At 42.1% G+C, this 20,876-nt stretch overlaps 1 protein-coding gene across 8 annotated transcripts in view; it reads left to right on the top strand.

Annotated features, from left to right (window-relative positions):
* ncoa2 (nuclear receptor coactivator 2) overlaps nucleotides 1-20,876 on the top strand; it is a 54,453-nt gene that overhangs the window by 7,446 nt on the left and 26,131 nt on the right. For 5 of the 8 annotated variants that reach the window (XM_035618694.2, XM_047329720.1, XM_047329721.1 and 2 more), the window contains exons 2-5: nucleotides 6,982-7,068; nucleotides 15,989-16,096; nucleotides 16,960-17,132; nucleotides 20,375-20,478. In XM_035618694.2, the coding sequence (XP_035474587.2) occupies nucleotides 16,008-16,096; nucleotides 16,960-17,132; nucleotides 20,375-20,478 (366 nt within the window). In that variant the 5' untranslated portion in view covers nucleotides 6,982-7,068; nucleotides 15,989-16,007. Of the gene's footprint in view, nucleotides 1-6,981; nucleotides 7,069-15,988; nucleotides 16,097-16,959; nucleotides 17,152-20,374; nucleotides 20,479-20,876 lie in introns of those variants that run through there. The other 3 variants (XM_047329718.1, XM_047329719.1, XM_047329722.1) reach the window with 3 other exon arrangements.

Here is a 20,876-nt window from a genome sequence, read left to right as displayed (position 1 = left end):
AGAAAGAAGAGAGAATATTTAGCAGGATATTCCCTGGGTTTCTGGGGGGCTTGGGTGCTGTAGGTTTTGGGGTGGGGGGTAACATTGCGCTCCTCTGATGAAGCTCTCTGTGATATGTGAGCCATACAAAATGACTATTTATTTTTATATAACTCGATTTTGAACTCATTTCCTCATCCTCTCATCTGACAATGTAACAGCATTTGGTTGCTTGCCAAACTCTCTGTACGTTTGGATGTCTTGACAGATAACTTTAACCTCAGTAGTAGTAGTAGTAGTAGTAGTAGTAGTTTATCTACTGAGTTATTTTAGTAAGTCGATGCCTCGTTTTCTGTTTCATTTTTGCCGAAACCCTGAGAACTTGTTTTCACCCGTCGTGACATCTTACGTCAGCCTTCAGAAACTATTGCGGGTTAAACTTTTTAAGGCTGATTAACACTCGCTAGCTTAGCAACTTTAATGCTACAAACAACTCATAATGCATCACTCTGTGAAAGACTGTAGTTACACTGGTACACAATCCATTCTGAAAGGATATCTGGTGTAATGAATGGATGATTAGTTGTTCAGTCCTGCTCCTTTTTTTTAAAATCCTAAGCTTCAGAAAAGAATGTTGAGTTATATCAGGGTCAGTACGGTTTCCTTTCTCTCCAGAGCAGCAGCGAACTCCGTCCTTTTCTTCCTTTTTTTGTTTTGTTTATTTGGTTTCAGTGCTGCATGGAAGTCTTATGAGGGAAAACCTGTTTAGATAATGTTTCACCAACGCTTTCTGAATTTATCTGACACTTGTGAATGGCAAACCAACCCGAAGGACTTCACCTTCAGCCCTGTTTGATCTGGCAGGTTTTCACTAGTGTCTGATATTTGGTTTTAAAGGGAGGCGTTCACCTGTTGTTAGTGCAAAAATAATAATTCATTTGTCACCATTCGTTATTTGCAGATTTAATACCATGATGCTAAGTCTTGACAGATTGTTCAGTGTCCATGCTTTGTGATCGTCATTGAAGAAGGCGACAAACATTTATGTTGTTTTATACCACATTTTAAAGCCAGATTTTATATAAAAATGTGGTGATATAATCTGTAAAAAAACCACATTTTGATTATATTAGTGAGTCAGTGACCCACATTGCTACATAGAGGTTAAAGAGTTGTAGGGTCTACCTAACCTGGCTCTTACTGAGTGTTTCAGCAGGGGACTGTGTAAATGGAGAGAATCACGGAGGGAGAGAGAAGGCTGCCTCACTTTTCTCTTTGCTCTGTCTGGTCCAATTACAAGTCCCTCTGTCAGAGCAGCAGTGCCTTTAATCAGGTAATGCTGGCGTTTAAAGTCATCCCCCTATACAAACTTTTTTTGTGTGTGTGTGCATTTTCTGTGAGACTGAGTGGTTGGCGTGTCACATAGTCTCAGTCTTTGGCTGATAAAGTGACATAGTTGTGTCAGCTGATCTCCTCTTCTCCTCCCCTCCGTGTTAACATGCACGTTGATATGCACGTCTTTATCCTTAGTCTGCTTCCACTGTATAGCCTCTGGCCTCCACAGGAACTAATTCCTTCCAAACTGTGACAGGCAATTAAAAATGGTGGACACACACACACACACACACACACACACACACACACACACACACAGAGGCACAATAGACACGCAGTTAACACGCAGACCAGTCACAAGACGAACTGCAGATTGTCAATAAAAAAAAAAACAAAAAAAAAAACATAATACAATCAACTGTGCATACAAATTGTTCTTTCTGCACACACCCGCGCTCACACTTTGACTCTGCATTTACATGGCCGGTTCAGCTACACACACACATTAGCTGTCTCCTGTCATTATGACATCATTTTTTTTTTTTTTTTTTTACAACACTTGAGTCTTATCAGTCTCATTATGCTTCTTACACGTCTGTGTTTACTGTCCCCGAGGTCACAGCTGAAGGAGCTAGCTGTTGCTGTCGGTGCAACAGATGCACAGGCACCTGGCACCGGGTTGCATCTGCCTCATAGAAGCCCGTTGGAATCTGCTGGCATGGTTTCAAATTGTAATGAGTAATGGTGTTTTATGTGAGGATCACTGTATATGCTGATCTCACAAAGACATGGACTGTCTTCTTTAGTTCACAACGGTCTGAGCTTCTTCATTGCACTTTTTAATATGTTTTAATATTTCTGATTCATGAATGTGGTATTGTTTATGTAGATGGTTACCTGATATATATTCTTTACGACTTTTATGCTGATAGTAACACAAATAACAGCACTGTGTTTCCGCTGGACATCATACAATTTTTTATGATTTTTTTCAGGAGATTTGTACTTAATTTTGTTTGCGACACGAAACGTGACACTCAAGTGGTAACAATACCTACATTTAGAATAAAGTTACCATGCCAAGGATAGGTTCAAGAAATATATGCTTTATGGTTGTAAATGTTTTCTCTTCAGGCCGGCAAAATAATATTGTCTATAGCTCATGTCAAACTCTTAGTATCTATTAAGTTGTTTTCCTGACCAGACCATGTTGTCATATAAAGTATATTTAACATATCCCCAGAGAAACTCCGTACAACCACATTTTTGTGGTGACCCGTGGCCAGTCTGTGGATTTAAACCTGCTGCTATGGGCTTATCAAACAACACTCGTTAACCTTTAAGCTGTCACAGGCTCTATTGTGGGGAAACGTATACGTTTGTCACCTTGTTTCAGATTATACAGTACATACGAGGAAATATCTGTTAAAACTGAATAATACAATTGTGTTGGTTTTTTTTTACCACGCATCACCCAAACCCAGACCCCAACAATAAAAACGTCATCTATTGATTATCTGTTAGGAGGGTGGTCTTGACCAGACCGTGGCGTGGCTGAAGCTATAAGGCCAGGTGTTTTCATTAGGGCAGACATTAGGGTTGATTCTTATTGGATTGAAGGCCATCAGTAGGGGCTCCATTGGCGTTTAGCCCCTCGGTGACCTGGCCATTTTGGTCAATTTCTAGCACATTTACCATCTACCCCCTTGTCCTGCCTGAACCTGATTACCTAGCTCATTAGTATTGTAAGCCCAGCTCGGGTGACAAAGTCTTTTACTCAGAGGGAGCCCCACTGCCAACTCTTAAGAGAAGGAAGGGATTTATCACTACTCCCAAGGGTTTGGCTTAATTCAACATTTTTGAATCACCTCGCACGTCAGGTCATTGTCATAAACGTCATGTTGTCTCGATGATGGTGTGTCAGATTCAAAACTGTACGAACGTCGACATAGAAATCTGTTGTAGTCATAAAGTCACTCGGTATGTGGTGATTTGGGTCCTGTTCAGTTTCAATTCACAAATTGTTGTTTCATTTTGATTCATCACAAACCTGTGTGTATATATATATAGTTTGTGTGGTGTGATGAAACTGTCTGTTGCCTTTTACGGTTTAAATGGCTAGAGTCTGTTTAAGACCGTGATGGAGAAACCATTTTTTCCTATCAAGGGCCATTTCATCTTTTGAGGACCATACTTAATTTTTGGACACCCACATCACACTAATCCCTCTAAAGCGATGGCTGGAGCTGCTTCTCTTGGCCAACGGGTCTGATGTCCGATGGTAGTGGTGATGAGGCTACCTGAAGCTGGCTTTCCCGGTTTGGGTCAGTAAGTCGCACAGACGTGAGCAGAGGGAGGTTGTTTCATTGAGCGTTGACATTGTCGGCGCTTTGCGGCTCGGTGATTTTGTGTTGTAGGTTCGTCACGCACATCAGCTGGATCTACATTAAACATCTTAGAAAGTATGTCCAGTTCCTTTTGCTTCCTTTTCATTTCCTGAAACTCCTTGCCAAATGCTTACAGGAGTTGTTGTTTTTTTTGCAAACCCCTGCATATTCAGATGTAATAGCAGGCTTTTGTTCTGGCCAGGAAGATCTACCCCTTTGTTACCCCTCTCCAGTTGCACTGGCCTCAGTGTGGCCTCGTATCAAACTCCGCAGTGATTTCTCTGGAAAGGTCGTGTTTTTTTCTTGTAATCTCCTGTGCAGCGTTTCTTCAAGGCAAACTTGTACTTTAGAACACTTTTACTTTGTTTGTTAACAAGGCACTCCTTCACAAATTCTCCTTCTGAATGCGGTTTCAGCTTCTGAACTCCACAAATCTTACTGCAAAACACGTTATCTGTCAGGATGTGGTCTATTGAGTTCACCAAAGAGCTCCGACTTTATCCAAGTGCAATTTTCATTACAATCGAAGGAGTTTAGCATGTTTCAGGCTGTTACGACGCTCAATTTGACTCTTTAATCACCGTGACGTGCATCCACCACAAACTTGTCACCCGTCTCTTACTTTGACATAAATGTAATTGAGTCCATTTTCTTTGGAAGTGTGAAATTCTACACATATTTTCTTGGCCGTCTCCGTGATGCATGTCAGCAATGACGCGCAACTGCTCCGCATGTGTTGTGCTCACGCTGACTGTGACCTGGACAGGCGTACAGCTTGAAGGAACCACCCTGAAGGATATGTTGGTCATCTATTTTACACTGTTGTCTTTTGTCGCAGGTAAAAAGTAATTGCTGTCAGGATCGAAACATTTTTGAGGAGTTGTTTTCTTGTATTTATGAATTGCCTCGTGGGCCGGATCAAGCTGCATACGGTCCAGAGGCCGGACGTCCCCCACCCCTGGTTAAAGAGGAGCTTGAACTTTTAACCCGTTGATCTTTGACCTCCCCTTTAAATACCAACAGATGGTTGAACTCTTTAGTGTATTGGCCAAATGAGGGACTTGCATGATCCAATATCAGGATTTTGGTGTGTGTTGTGTCTATTATTCTGGCTTCATCAATCTTTGTGACTTTGCATATTGGTATAGAGTTGTTTTTTTCTCCAAACGGTCCTCATCACTTTTTCACAAGTAGCTTCGCTGATTGTGTAATGCAAGCATTTCAAGGGTAATATGAAACTCAATTAATGCTGCTGCTAAAGCGCAGTGACAGGCTTGGCAGAGTGGTCTGTTTTTATTTAGGTTACACCATGTGTCACTCAAAACTATTGTGCCGGACAGCCCTTCAAGAATAGAACTATCTCGATTCCTTATGTGATCTTCATGCAAGCAAATTTGCATGCATACTTCTGGCGTGTCTTGCTGGTATAGCCTTGGGATCACTCCATTAATGCGGCTCTCCACCCTACTGGCTCACATGGGGCAATAGCCTCACATGTAAGATAACATCGAAGTTTAGGCCTAGGCTACCACACCAGCACCCTGGGATGGCAGCATTTAAAGTAACTGAACTGAATGCTGTCTTCAGTATTGCATGTAAACAATATTTTTCTGTTTTCCTCTCTGATTAATTTCTTCCTGCTGATCGGCTTTCTGAGAGGAACTAACTGTTGCAATTGACTGAAGTTCAAAGGAATCAACTCACTGTCACGCAGACGCTTTTCGTTAAATTCATTTGGGCCATTTCAAAGTGATATCTGTTTAACTGGTTCAATAGTGTTTTCACACTCTGCCTTATTCTGTCACTCAGTCCACAGATCAAGGGCTGGACTGAGACTGAGCATGTGACAGCATTAAAGCCCAGAGGAAATTCCTCCAGAGGATGAGAACTAAGCCATGCAGGAAAGGGAAAAGCAAAACAGGAAGGTGGACTTATGAATTTACACACCAAAAAAAATAATAATTCTGATTGATGGTATCATTCAAGACTATCATGGATTTTATGGCTTTACTATATTTGATGTTTAGTTGTATACAGGAGCAGATGGTTTTGCATCTGCAAGGATCACTTCGTCCCAAGTATGTGATGAGTCACATATTTGGGAGCTGTTTGCTCGTTGCGTGCAGCCGTTCGGGATCACCTTTCTACGTGGTTTCCGGCTACGGACTTGCCGGGTTCAAAAGGGGAATCAGTTTACTCTCCTCTTTGTCAGCACATGACATAACGTGAGCTGCATTCCTCAGCTGGCTCACTTGGCAGGTATTCCGTAGAAATCACCCAGGCCAAGGGCTGGCAGCCTCTCCCCGGACTTTTTTTTTCTTTTCTTCTTCCAGTATGGCCAAAAAGCCTAACAGAGTACCCCCCCCCCCCTTTTTTATTATTAAAGTTGCATTTTATAATTATCCTAAAGGGAATATGATTCAAATTGAAGCTTTTCTCCTGTCTAATTAATTGTGTGCCACGATTAAAAAGGCACACGGTGTTCCACAATGTAATAGGCCTTGAGGTCCCCCAAGGAGATGAACAGACCCTGTAGACACTCAACTCGCAGCCCCATGCTAACTTCATGGAAACGGCTAGATAAGATGACTCGTCGTGAGTTTGACCTTTTGGCGTAAGCACTTCGGCTTTTTTGTTTTCTGTCAGCTGATAACACAAACTATCATAATACACGTACAATACAATAGTATAACATCTTGTTATTCATTCAGGTGTCTCTCTTGGTTTTTCAAACAAGACTCTGAGGGGAGCTGTCCCTGTCCTGAGAATGAGGGTGTAACTGTGAGGAGGGGCATCGCTGTGCGGCGTTATTGATTTTAAAGATGTGGACGTTTTGAGGCATTGTAAAGCAGGGAAAACCAAATTGCCTTTTTATATAGAGTTCAAACTATGACTTCATGATTGATGGAGAATTAATCAGCTCCAATTTGACAACTGAATAATCATGTTTGGGGGGTTTTTTTAACAGAAAATTGTTGACAATTACCTGGTCCCAACTTATCTATTGTGACGATTGTTTCTTTGAGCAGAAATTATGAGGCATATTCTGGACATTTCATAAACCAAACAATGAATCGATTAGCTGAGATAATAATCAGTGGTAGCTACAGCCCTGAATACATTATCACATTTTCACGTCATCATGTAACATTGCAGTACAAAAATAGCACAGTACAATGCAGCTATAACCTCTGAGCATTCCCTCATTATGCGCTGTTCTACCTTAGTGCTGATTCACACTGTGTGCTGTGCATCCAAAGTTTGCTCCTATTTCTATCAGCAGGGAGAAGTGGATGATGCTCAAAAGGTTTCCTCACATTACCGTCTTGCAGCAATGGCCTGAGGGACTCTCTGGACTGGAACCAAGGTAAGAAGCGTAGCCTGTGCCAACTCTCTTTTACGCAACACCGCTGTGTAGATACTTCCTTCTAAACACAAAACGACTATTTAGATCAGATAATGTGGAAAGACCAATTAGATTTGGTCTTGTGTCAGTGAAAACAGTGTCACATGTGCTGTAACGGTTATGTCCCCACCTATGGTATTTAATGGGGATAAGTGCTGCCAGTACTTGCTTTGTATTATACCAGCTTGTTAGATGATTTTGTGATTATAAGCGAATACCATTGATGGTGGTTTTGATATGAAAATCTTGGGGCATTTTTCCACTGTCAGATGAGCCACACAGTTAAAACTTTGAAGGTTTTTTTGCCATGTTGTAGCTTTAGAATCTCCCTGACTTGTGAAGATAACGCTGGAAGACCGAGGCCTGCTAAATTCTGACCTTCCATTTGTGCTCGGTGGTGTCCAGACCCAGATGATTTTTGCAAAAAAATCGAGGGTTGCATCCAACAGTCCCTTTAGTCTGCAGTAATTCATCAATCTTGTGTGGAGAAAGTGTCGGCCCACCTACAAGGCTATGTTACTTCACAGGTTACAGTTCAGACGGTGCTGGCATGAATGTGTCTTTAAGGATTACTGCATTTCCAGGAGTTCATTAAACATATTTTTCAGAACATGATCATCAAAATAATGGTTTGCTCTGTCAGTATGGCAGTATAATTTTTTGACACTGTCAGCACGTCGTAATTCATTATTTAAACAGATCACAATGGGAAATTGGGACAATGGACTACAAAATAAAAGGATCACAGATGGACATCGCTGTCCTGAACAACTAAAACAAATAACCCAGAGTGATCAGGTCAGGATGTCCCAACATTACACCTTATACAAAAATTTCTGATTTCCGTAGTGGGATCTGAATCACCCTTCTGGCAATGCCCACAGATGAGGTGTTGACTAGATTGCTGTGGAGAGGTGCTTATTTATACCAGTTAATCAATTTTGCCATCCTCTAATGTCTGCTGCTGATGAACGAGCATTTGACCAAAAGTACTCAATATTTTCCAATTTCTCCTACAAAAACAGCAACACTCTTTCACAGACATCATCATCACAGGCATCTTCTCTCTGCTCTAGTCTGTTGATATTTTGACATTGCAAAAAAACACAAGACCCGTTGCTCTCACTGGTTCTAGGCCTATCCAATTGCGTCCGAAAGCATTTCGGTTTTGCGTCCGTTGGTAACGCCTCTTGGAAATTGAACCAAGAGGTCGCAGACTAATACAAATTTGAGTATTAGTCTGGCTCCGCCACGGCTAGAGTCCTGCACTGGTAACTGATAAAAATAATGTAAAGTGGATAAAAGATGTAATCAAATTCATTGATAGTTATGGGCATAGGAAAAACTAAATTAGCTAAATGCAGGCAATCGGCAGGCGAAATAAAGATTAAGTGATAATTGTGGGTAACGGGTGGGTCCAATACCAAGCTCTGCAGGTGCAAGTTCACCAAATTTGCCCCATGCAGGACCTCTGTCCTGTGCTAATTATTCAGAAAGCTCCCTCCCCTTCCCATCCTGTGACATCCTGAAGTGACTGCCTGTGTTAAAGATTCATGAGCGTGATCAGCTTTCAGTAAATGGAAGGGTGGGGGGGTGGGGGGCTGGCTCTTGGTTGCTCTCCGCCACTTTAGAGCCATTACCTTGCAGTGATTCAAGAGTGGACAAGCACTTGAGTGGGACTTGGTAGCAGGAAAGGTGCACAGCTCTCTGTCTGCTAAACAGCGGCAGCCTGATTATGTGTCAGTTGTTTTGGACATATCATTTGAATAGAATAGATTTGCTTTTATTACAAAGTAACTCCAATAACTATGGGCGATTTAATGTAATTTAAATGACTGAAAACTGGATAGGTCACACAAGTGGGGGAGGGACAGAGAGTGGTCTTAAGGAGAGTTAACATTAACATTATGCACGCATGTTATTATAAAGAACTGTAGCTACAGATTGAAGTTTCTAAACATCAACCCCCAGGAATCAGTGAACCTTTTCTGTAAAAAAAAAAAAGGCCAATGACCTTTTTTTGTTCCCTTTGTTTCTTCCTTTTCTGTGTACACTCTGATCTCTCAATTTCTCCCAAGCTAGTTCCCCGTCATTGATCAGATTTCCTCTGCATTTCCAGAGTGACACGCCCATCACTCAAGTCTTGTTAAATTCACCCAAGATTCAAGGTTTCAGCTTCTCCTAATCTCTCACCGTCCATCATCACATCTCTCCCTCCACCTCCCTCTGCCTCTGCCTTGACCCAAACCTAATATCACCACATCTGGTTCAAGGTAACAGCAGCTGTCAGCAGGGCGAAAGTTCACCGCAGACCCCCACCCAAGTTGTGTTCTGTGGAAACCGATATTGTTTTTATATACATTTTGGTTTTTAATACATCTGACATGGTTTCAACGCTTGTCTGTGTGTTTTGGCTCTCTCTAAACATTTTCTCACCCTTGCAAATATTGAGACGTAAAACGAGAAGACACGAGTCCTCTGGGCCCCTCCCCCGTCATGATTTTCTCTACAGTTTGTGGGGAAATAAATGGCCCATGTTGCAGCCCTCCAGAAGCAGTCATTATTGGTGCGCTCTTGCCCCCCCAACCCTTAGGGGCCTGTTATGCCAAGAAGTCATGTGAGGACAAATTACACACCAGCGAGACATTGTTCAGTGCCACACAGTGGTTTTGCACTTTCCAGAAGGGCCTTCGTTATTATAGTGCAAGAGACTTCAAACACTTCCCCAATCGAGCGCAACAGTGAGGTTCCGGAAGTGAAAATCCCATTCAAAGTCTCCATTGACATTTAGATTATTAGCAATAGTGTCATAACCATCCAAGGTGTAGCTTGAGCTTGAGCGTCGGGTTGTCATTCAATTATACCTCAGAACTCGACATTACAGACCTCAGAGTCTGAGGTTTCAACTGGAACGCCCTCTCGAGTGAAAATCCCATTCAAAGTCTCCATTGACATTTAGATTATTAGCCATAGTGTCATAACCATCCAAGGTGTAGCTTGAGCTTGAGCGTCGGGTTGTCATTCAATTATACCTCAGAACTCGACATTACAGACCTCAGAGTCGGAGGTTTCAACTGGAACCCCCCTTCGAGTCAGAATTCCCAACTCAGACGATCGGATAAACCCCACCACCCCCGAATTCCAAGCTCCGAGTTCGGAGATGTAATGATGTAAAGTTACTGGTACCCGCTGCTACCACTGAACTCTACAATCGTTATACACTATATACACACGGTATAAACACTATATAAACACAAGCTACAATACATTACAAGACTCTTATCAACAATATAAACCCTATAGTGATGATGATGAATGTTAAATTTAAGTAGAAGCTGAACTGCCAGTTGAAAGTCGTTGGAAATGCATTAACAATGGCTTATGGGATGAGTAGTTCCTTCATTCTTAAAATAATTCTGTACACAGTCCTGTACCTTTGCCTTTTTTTCAATTTTTCCAATAATTTTTTTGCTCTATATAAAACGTTTTATGGTAACAATTCATCTTGCAGTTTATTGGCTTGGTTCCAGGCTTAAAACTCTTTATATAGGGATTTTATTAAATGTCAATGGAGCAAATTAATCTGAAATTCACTTCAGGAACTAGAGCCGTTCAAAAAGTGGGTGGTCACTGTTGCGCTCTGCAGCTTCTGGTGCAGTTAAATGCACAGTCATGCCCAGCGCTCTCGTAGCTCCAGAAGCCCTGGGTGTGTCTCTATAATCAAACCCCCGCTAACCCTCATGATTACAGGGATGGCACAGTGGCACATGCCCACTCCCCGTGGCAATTAGACACTAATTTCCTTTTTTTTTCTGCATTCTTTCTTCCCCCCTCCAATTCACTATGACTGGAATGGGTGATTGATTTTTTTGAAGTGGGCCCCCGCCAGCAGATTTGTTTGGTCATGGCATCTAAATTTCATTTTTAAAAATGGTCTAGAAATGGTTGTTAAATGTAATAAATAAAAGACCTTTTATAGTGACCACTTTGCCTCCCATCTTATTGTTACACAAGAAGAATAGCTTGATAGCCCAGAATATTAATATAGGGCTATTCATAGAATAATAAAATACTGATATTGATTTGTATCAGTGATAAGGCACCTTGCTTTACACTTTTACAACTTTAAACTCAGCAGCTGTTTTCCCCTCTCACTACGTGTTTTACGTCTCTGTCACACATATTGTAAAACTGAAAAACAGGAGATGACCTAACAGCACAGAACAAAACAGACCATAGAGTCCTAGCATTGGACAAGACAATTATATTTGGACGTTAGCAACATACTAACATCCTGAATGGTTTTGAGCGCGCATGCCGCCTATAGCACCACGTCATGTCTGTGGCCGTAGGGTCACTCTCAAGCCAAAATAAACAGTTGGTAACTTAAATTTTCCTCGCACTGTAATTCATGTGTTTGGTGTACTATTAACGCTGTGTCATTTGTACGGACTGTGTGTCTCAAAGGGTGAAGTTAAATTTTCCCTTCATTGAGCTTTTTGAGGTGTTTACTGTGATGCACCGCGTCGTGTACAGTTTGTGTTCCACCTGCTGAGTTACCAGGAGGATATGTTGTCGTCTCCAGTGCTCCTGGCTGCAGCAGCAGCCCCCTTGTTGTTGTCTCTGCAGTCCGCCGTGGCCAGACAGGTTGGCTCCAGCTCAGTCCTAGAGAGTCGGCTCGTGTGACACCTAAGATATAAGCAATGACACACACCTACAGCATGATCACCTCCCTCAAGTGTGCCTGGTGCTCTCAAAGTCAATTGATTTTTCAAACTTTTGCTTGTGTGTGTATTCTTATGTAGGTCAAATTACCTTTGATAGTTCCTCACTGTGCAATTAAATACAGTTTGAAGTAAATATTTAATAGTACACCTATTTTAGAACATTATATAGTTCTGATAAAATCACATTTGTAGTGCACTGGTTTGACAAACAGGTTTGGATATTGGAAAGTCTTCAACATTGTGTTGTTTAGGCAGTGTTGTGGCTGTTGCAGTGGTTTGGTAACCTAACCCTTCATTTAGCCTTGTGAGTCAGACAGAGATGATGAAGAGGAAAACCTGTAATGAAGTGACAAGTGTTGCATTCACACTGGCAGGGCCGACCTGTCAGCACACAAATACACAATTATGGATGCCATCTAATAGGTGTGTATATGTGTGTACAGAGAGAGAGATGGGAAGAGGGGAGGGTCTGGGTAATGATGTTTACTACACTTATTTGGAATCCTGAATTAATTTGCAAAACAACAACATGGAAGAGTATATGCTCCTATTCACTGCACCATGTCCAGGCAGATCTTGAGTTTGAACTCTCCTAGTGCCCGTCAGCATGCCAGCATTTCGCCAACAACAGCAAGCAGTTGGCCAAACTCGCTGTAAATAGCACTTCATCGTTAAAGGGTCAAATGCTTCCCTTTTTTTTGTATGGCCTCCATTTATAGATGTCCTTTTCCTCTAAAGCCTGTTTGACTACTGTTTGTTAGTAGGATGGTGTCCTCTTTTCTCTTCTTCTCATATTTTCTAACAGGTCAGCACTGTTTATTTTCATACACGGGGGATTCTAATTGAAAGTCGGTTGCCACTTTTTTCCCCTGAACCATTTCTCACCATAATGTAAATATGATATGATCAGCTGATCAGCTGTACTATCCTTCGGTTCTCTCGCTATAAGTTCTGAAGAATATCAGTTTTAAAACCACTTCATTCACCTCGTCTGTGTGAATCTTGACACTCCCTGATTAGCTTCAGACTGATTTCACACCATGTCTGACCTTAACATAATCATAAAGAAGCTGACAGTATGTGATGGTCCGTGTGTCTCGACTTACAGTACTAGCTGACAGCTTGATGAACTGTAAATTTGATTGATGTCTTGTCAGACAGTCCTATACGCCACTAGGTAATCCCCCCCACCATACTTACTGAACCCCACATTGCTTTGAGTTAATGATCTGCACACAGCTCTCGTACCAATGGATGACAGTGTCTTATTCACACATGAATATGCGCTCGGTCATATCACGATAGTTTATAATGCACACTTTTGAGGTAATTACATGCTAGCTAATTCTAATTCAGTCTTGAGTAGTTGGTTTTCCAAAATGGAATTTATTTCCTTTTAAGTGCTTTTCAGGTTGGTTAGTGTTCCTTCCCTTTACCATTCCTCTTTTATATTACTGTGTGGATTCCAGCAAATAAAATGAAGTAAGACACTAGCCATAAATGTTTTTCCTACTAAATCATAAATCATAAATGTTGATAATCTCCGTTTCTTTAAAAATAGATTTTCTTTTATTTATTTTTATGACCCCAACAACTCTTGATTGAACTGTGTTGTTCTGTAGTCTCTTACCGCTTCTTAGCTGGATCAAGACTTGGCTATCTGTTGCTTCTGGTTTCCCTTTAAATGACACAGGTTAAAGAGGTTGGCCTGCATTTTTTTCTTTGATTATTAACTATGTGTCATGCATTGGGTGAATTGGCAGTCAGCCTCATGGACTCAGATTGATGAACTTGATCTATGTTATCATGGACAGCTCCATTATAATCATCCTGAAGATCAAGTGTGTTTCAAATGTGTATGCGGCAGCTGCATAGTATAATGTGCCGTGATTTTCTCCTCATAAACAAAGTATTTGTGTTGGACTACGTCCTTTGTTTTTTACAACATATTCTTTTACATTATAATTAGAACAACAAAATATATATAGTTTTTTTAGAGGAGAGAAAGAGGGAAAATAAATGTGTCAAATGATGGGTCCTAAACACAAATATATTGAAGCAACATGCTACCATCCACTTCGTTCCAGATGTACTGTGGCTTGAGTCTTTTCAAAGAGGTTTGAGATTTGAGAAGCACTCCCCTAGTGGCTCATGTGCGAACAGCTGCCCAGGGAGTCAGGGAATTCTCAAGGATTAGAAATCCCTCGCTACTCTGCCTGTGTGAAGACCGGACCTCCCAGCAACAAAAATGGCCTGCCAGCCTGGTAGCCAGGCTGTCTGGCAGTCTGTGTTGGTGTCATTGAAACGTGTCCGGTGCTCGCAGTCTCTCTGTTTTTTGTCTCAACGTACAATGACCCATCATTACTGCTATGTCAAGGAGACGAAGGCATCCAATCCTATCCGGCCCAACGGGGACAGGCACAACCAATCAGGTCTAGAATCCCCATGGTAACCTGTGCTGGAAAGCCCGGGCACAGCCAATAGGGACAGAGAGTGCCATTTAGCTGTGAGAGTTTAATGGCCTGGTTCTGTTGTCATTAATAAAAGCACATAACTTCTGCGACTGTTGTAATTTCAGTGGACAGTGCAACAGCATTCAGAGGAGCGTTAAATGCAAGGACACATGCCTGGTGACATTTAGGTATCATCATCTGATCACACACTGCGCTACTGTCCGTCAGTAGAACTCAAGTCACTTGTCAACAGAACGGTGAAAATGTGTTTTACCCTTCAGAGCCTCCTCTGTCTTTCTGGCCAGTCACCACCGCTTTTACTTTGACCATTTGAGCACAGACCCTACCATTAGCTTAAAGTAGGTCACTCCAGGCCAGGAGGGAGCCAGACTCAAGTTTGCATGGTCACCAGCTCCCTTTTTCAGTTCAGCCTGCTTCTGCTAAGCTAATGCTTGTCCAGTCGGCTCTGTGCTGTACCCTGCTGTACTCTGTTCTGCCTTATGTAACGCCTGAGCAGCGAGCAGTGTGTGCCATAGCCGTTTCCATGGTTAGAGCGGCCGAGAGTGTATCACAACACAGCATGCCCCAACCTCGTGCACTGGGCCGGGGAGAGACTTGCTTTTCTTTCACTGGGTCTGTCCTACAGTTCTGATAATATCTCTCTTCCCCCTGCTTCCATAACCCTCTCGGAGCCGAGGGCTGCAGATCACCCATCTTGCGCTAAACAATAATTTTCACACATATTTTTTTTAAATGTCACTTTGTATTTAGAAGCTGCAGGAATCCTGCCGAAATCCAAGTCCGTTAGCCCCTCATCAGTTTTTGGTGCGCACGATGGTGGTAATTAATTAGACATTACTTTGATCAATAATTGATTGTCTTTCATTTAGAAGCGTGGAGTTCAGCCCATGCTGACATTACAGGGAAAGAGGAGCAGCAGAATTAAAATGTATGTTGAAGATTTTCAACATCTGCATAGTGTCAATCTTCCGTAAGTCTCCAAAGGCTCTTGACTTGTCACTAATGACCCCAAGTTGTTTAAATGAAGGACACAGTACAAAGGCATATGATAACCTAATTGTATTTTATCTTAGATTCCCGAGAGCCTTAAGATTGCAGTATGTGGGGTCTAAGTATCAGAAACAGCCCTCAGCCAACGGCCACATCATAAAATACTTACTTAACAAGATTTAACACTTGGGAGCTTGACTTCAAAAAGAGCGGCCACAATTCCAGTCTTGCATTTAATTTTTTTCAGTGCATTTTACAAGCTGAAACAGGTAAAGCGCTCTCGGTAAACACGGACACATGTTGTGATCGTAAACCCACTCTGGCGCACTGTGAGCTGGCTTTACTCGGTTTTTCGTGTAACAAATGGGTTTGTCTTGGTACATGGCTGAGCGCGCAAGTCTGGTGCTGTGGGCGAAATGCCGTGCTCTCATTTCAGTCTCCCCGGGGAGAGGTGCACTATCAGAGAGAAAATGATTGAATGTCTTTCTCCGCTCCACTTTCACTCATTTCTCCAGGTTGAGTGGATCAACCTGTGCCCGCAGCGCAGAAAACTGTGTGTATGTGTTGTATGCAGATGTTCACACATGGTTTTCACTTCATTTGGTTTTCAGAGTTTGTAATCAATCCATCCAATGTTTTGTGTGTTGTTCCATCTGTAAAACCGTATCTGTGACTGCGTTTGTCTTCCAGACGCTGATATGCATTGAGGATGAGTGGCGTCGGTGAAAACTCATCTGACCCTGCCAGGGCAGAGTCAAGAAAACGCAAAGAATGTCCTGCTGAACTTCTAGGACCCAGGTAGGATTTATATTCCTGTCCACTTCGACAAGGACAGATTTCCCCCCAAAAGAAAAATCTTTCCAAGAAAGGTTGTTTTGACATTTCTACTCCATCACAAGAAAGTTGTTAGCAACTCTGGCCCTTCTTCATTAGCTATACCTCAGAACTTTGAGGGATGATTAAGGGGGGGCTGACATTGTAAGACGCAGGGTTCACCCTGCCCTTGACAGGTTACCTGCCCTTTGACCCATATCACCGGTTGGATGTATAGAAAAGACCATTCACACTCACATTCACATTACTTACCAACTGCAAGATTGTAAAATAAAGCTCTCTATCTTCTTTTGTATATACAGCAGCAGCCCAGTAGTTATCAACAATAGCATTATTCTATTGTGGCAGCCAACCCCCGGAGCACTGTCGAAGTCTGCACTATAATTTTGCATAATTCCTCTGTAGACAAGCAGCCAAGAATGTAGGTTTTCTTTAATGATGTAGCGCTCTGTGTTTGCACAATGAAGAGGCCTAGAGATATATTTCAAGCCATAAGGAGCATAATTGACCCTAACCTTATTCCTTTTGTGAGTCCGCTCCATGCCAAGGTTTGCAGTAGATGTTGTGCACTGTCAATTTGGCTGCTATGAAAATGAGAGGGCTCTCCAGTCATGTCCAAAAATGTGTGTGAACGCTCACCTCTTCCTTCCCTGCTCCGGCTGCTTTCTGACTGCCTATTCATTTTTTCATGTTTTGTAGAATTGCAAATGCTGCACATACATTTATACGCAGTTGAACCCTTTTAACAATGCATCTTTAGCTCCCCTGCCGTTACGCTCTTCCCTCACTGCATTTTTCTCACCCAGGCGTTCTCTCTGTCTCCGCAGTCCCAAGCGGAGCAACGAGAAGCGCAACCGCGAGCACGAGAACAAATACATCGAAGAGCTTGCCGAGCTGATCTTTGCCAACTTCAATGACATCGACAACTTCAATGTCAAGCCTGACAAATGTGCAATCCTGAAGGAAACTGTGAAGCAAATCCGACAGATAAAGGAGCAAGGTACGAGTGGCAACCTGTGGTGCGTTTCTGCTCTTTATCTGCTAATGTTGAAGAACTGTAAAGGTGATGGGTTCCAAAGTATGACCGTGAAAAGATTGCGTTCACTCTCACCTGGCTGCTTAATCTTAACAACTTAATCCATAATATCTGTTCATCTACAGGCTTTCTCTTCTGCTTTTTATTACATGCTGCCTAGTTATATACCCAGATAAATGAATACCTGCAGATGGATTTAACAGCGGTTTGATTTGAAGTGCTGTGAATAAGTTGCAACAACATCATGAATATGCCCGGGATTATAGGGCTCTGATAAACCCACAAGAGCCACAGGTGGCACTGCGTTGGCAGAACACTCAGCTGTGATGGTACAGCATAAATATTATGGTCTGGGATCTGCTCCATGCGCAGTAATTGATGTTGTTATTAAAGAGCAGCACAATTGATTTAATGTTCCCACCACCACTTCATCATATAAGTTGCATGAACCGGAGCAGTTATATGTTGGCGGCTGATCTTTCCTACTTTCATTCTGAGCCAGAACACCAGGCAAATGGATCAGTGGGCCCTGGCTGTACTTGGCAGCTTCTCCCTTTTAGCCTTTAGCAATTACTCAGGGTCTGTCTTTGTTTCTTTGTTCATATTGGATTAACCAGACCAGGATCGTTGAAATCCCTGGCGGGGTTTTTTCTTCTTCTTCTTACAGGTCAAAACGTAGCTTAAAGGTAAACATCAAGGCAAATACTGAATTATGAAGAAGCTTGGACAGTGCGTACATGGGAAGCAGCTGTGTAACTGGTAGACAGTGGCAGCCCACTCAAGGTGTACATGAATCAGACCAGCTGATGGTGTTGTCATGTTTTTTGTGACTCACACGTTATGTAATGATGAGCAATATGATACAAAAAACACACACAAACTCTGGCTACCGTCTGTTCGTCCCTCCCCCCACTCTGCTGTCTTATTCCATAATACCCTCCCTCCCTTTCGACCCTTCCTCTTCTCATTCAATTTTTTTAATTTTTCATTATCCTATGCTAGAGTACCACCCACTGCCTGCTTCTGAAACCATAACCACTTTTTACAGGTTTAGGATTATTATTATCCCCTCACAGCATTGTTGCTGTGTAAAAGATATTCTCAGTTTATAGTGACATTATTGAATATATTGAATTACATGTCGCTTGATAACTCTCAATGATTGGTGTCACAGCCCTGCAGCGACGATGACCTCTGAATGGCCTCTTGTTGTCTACAGACATTTTCCTACTTTGAAATCACGTGGAGCTGTATGCTTAGTACATGCGTGCTTTTACGTCTGTTTCCATTTTGCCACATGTTAACAGAAAATATGTTGAGTAATAAAATCTTTACAGATGCTATAAATTAATGGCATACAGCAAGTGTTTAACAGCTTCCTTTACACTCTTACTACTCACTATTGCCAACACCGTAAAAGCCCAGGCTCTCATTGGCCGGATGGATATTCCACAGCCGCTGAACTGTAGCCAGTTGTTTAGTATTGTATTTTAATTCATTATTAATACATGAACATTAAAAAAAAATGCACTATGGCAAATGTCTTCCCAGTTACTGATTATGTGGTTATTAATACATTTATCACCACATACAACCTTATAAGTGATCAGTTCCTCCCTCGTTCTGTGGCACAGTTCTGCGGACAGACAGAAAAGCCGGAGAAGGCCGCGCTGACATTGATTGATGGGTCTGTACCCAGGGCAGCTGTACCGGTGTACTGGGCCCCGCTGGGTCCGGAGAGGTCCTGCTGATGCACGCATCATTAATGCTGAAAGAGATGAATGTGGGTCTGTGTGTGTTGTTGCTTGAGCCCACAGAGAAGGGGCGAACCTGCATTTGTGTCAGTTTTTACACACACAAAAAAAAGAAGAGGAAGGATGATTTTAGTTTTTTTCTCGCCATATGGTCCACTCGCTTCTTGGCGTTGTGACAGTTAAATGTGCCCCCCCTCCTCCCAGCAGCCCACTTATATTCTGCCTCTCATCATCATCATCTTAAAAAGTAGGGCAGCCTACACTCTGAACATAAGGCTTCTCTGCATGGTTATTAACCCAGTCACTCACATGGACAAATGCACAGAACCACAGTGCAGGTACAGGAGCTTCACAATCAGAAATACTTCATTGATCCCCAGGGAAATTGGGTTTCTCCAACAGAGTCAGCATATATACATATATACATTTATACTAGAGAATTATATAAGTAAATATATAAAACATATGGTTTATAGTATGTATAAAATAAGATGAATATCCAATATATACTTAAACAAAAAAGAATGTCAAATATAATGCAATATATACAACTGATGAAACGGGTCTTAAAAAATGAGCTAAAAATGACCTCATGTTCACCAATTAAACCAATCATATAACCTTTACATTTAAAGATTTGTGGAAGTTAATTAGGCCGTGGACTCAAATATGCTACATTTATGATTTTGATCTGTCAGTATGTACCCCTCATATCATTTTAAGTTTTGTTTTGCCACCGGTCCAGTTTGTTAATGCTATAGATCATAGTTCTCTGTATGTGTCTACAAGTCATATCCATAATTGGAAATTCAACAGAGATACAAATTGACAAGGCGGCAATGCACAAAATTTATGTGAGAGAGGCAGTCCATATGAACAGGGAGACGACCCCTAGCTGTGGTTTTAGTTTTCTTGATTAACATTAACATAATTATATATAGAGTCCCTTCTTTCAAAAATGAAAGGTTCTAAGGTCCGCCCCTGCTGCTTGACCACATCCCAACAACTAACTCCTCTATTTGGAACGAGTTGTTTACACACTGTCACTGTGTTTCCATAGAAGCCTTTTTTCTGTACATGACAATGCAATCCATCCAGTGGCTGCCACCAGCGTGGCAGCTGCATGTCCTCACACTCTCACTTACAATAACCTTTCACTCCGCTTGTTGCTCTGTGCTTTGGTTCGAGCCATGGAAACACTTTTTTTTTTCAAGCCCCAAAATGTGTTTGCTGTGTAACTGGAAATATTTTTGTTAAAAGAAAGAGGTCAACAAGTGACATCTGAAAAGTCTAAGTCTGTGGGTCTTTCACAAGGAGAAAGCAACATTTCAGTTTTATGATGAATATCTGACGTCAAATTCTTAAAGTTCAGATCCATGTTGTCTTGAATCAGTTGAATCGCATGTGTTTTGTTTGTCTCTGAACCTCGGTCTCTGGCTCTCCCTTAAACAGAAAAAGCTGCAGCCGCAAATGAGGAGGAGGTACAGAAGGCCGACGTGTCATCGACAGGCCAAAGTGTGATTGACAAAGATGCCCTGGGACCGATGATGCTGGAGGTGGGTAGAGCTCAATCATAGTGTCATATCTGGCAAAAAGAAATGTTGTGAAGTGCCACACACTGAGCCCTCAAAGCTATAGTACACCATCTGAACACTCATATACTTAACACTCGAATGGGATCTACGCTCCTCTTTAAATCAAGATGGGTATATAATAAAGAGCACAATCCACAGGGAACAATCGCGAATGGGCCAGTAGTGGTTGTGTTTGCGAGTGTCACTGTGCAAAAGCTGCCAGCATCTTGTTTCTGCCCCGGATTGGCTGTAAATCACTGAGCGGAGCAATGGCCTCGTTGTCCCACGGAGGGCCACTGAAGTGCTTACGTATAATGGGAAGAAAGCAACAGCCTGGCGAATGAATCAGTCCATTGAGCCTGTCCTCTTACTCGCTTCCT

The sequence above is a fragment of the Scophthalmus maximus genome, chromosome 21 (assembly GCF_022379125.1).
Source record: "Scophthalmus maximus strain ysfricsl-2021 chromosome 21, ASM2237912v1, whole genome shotgun sequence".
Classification (NCBI taxonomy): Eukaryota; Metazoa; Chordata; class Actinopteri; order Pleuronectiformes; family Scophthalmidae; genus Scophthalmus; species Scophthalmus maximus.
This window is presented reverse-complemented; position numbering and strand designations above follow the sequence as displayed.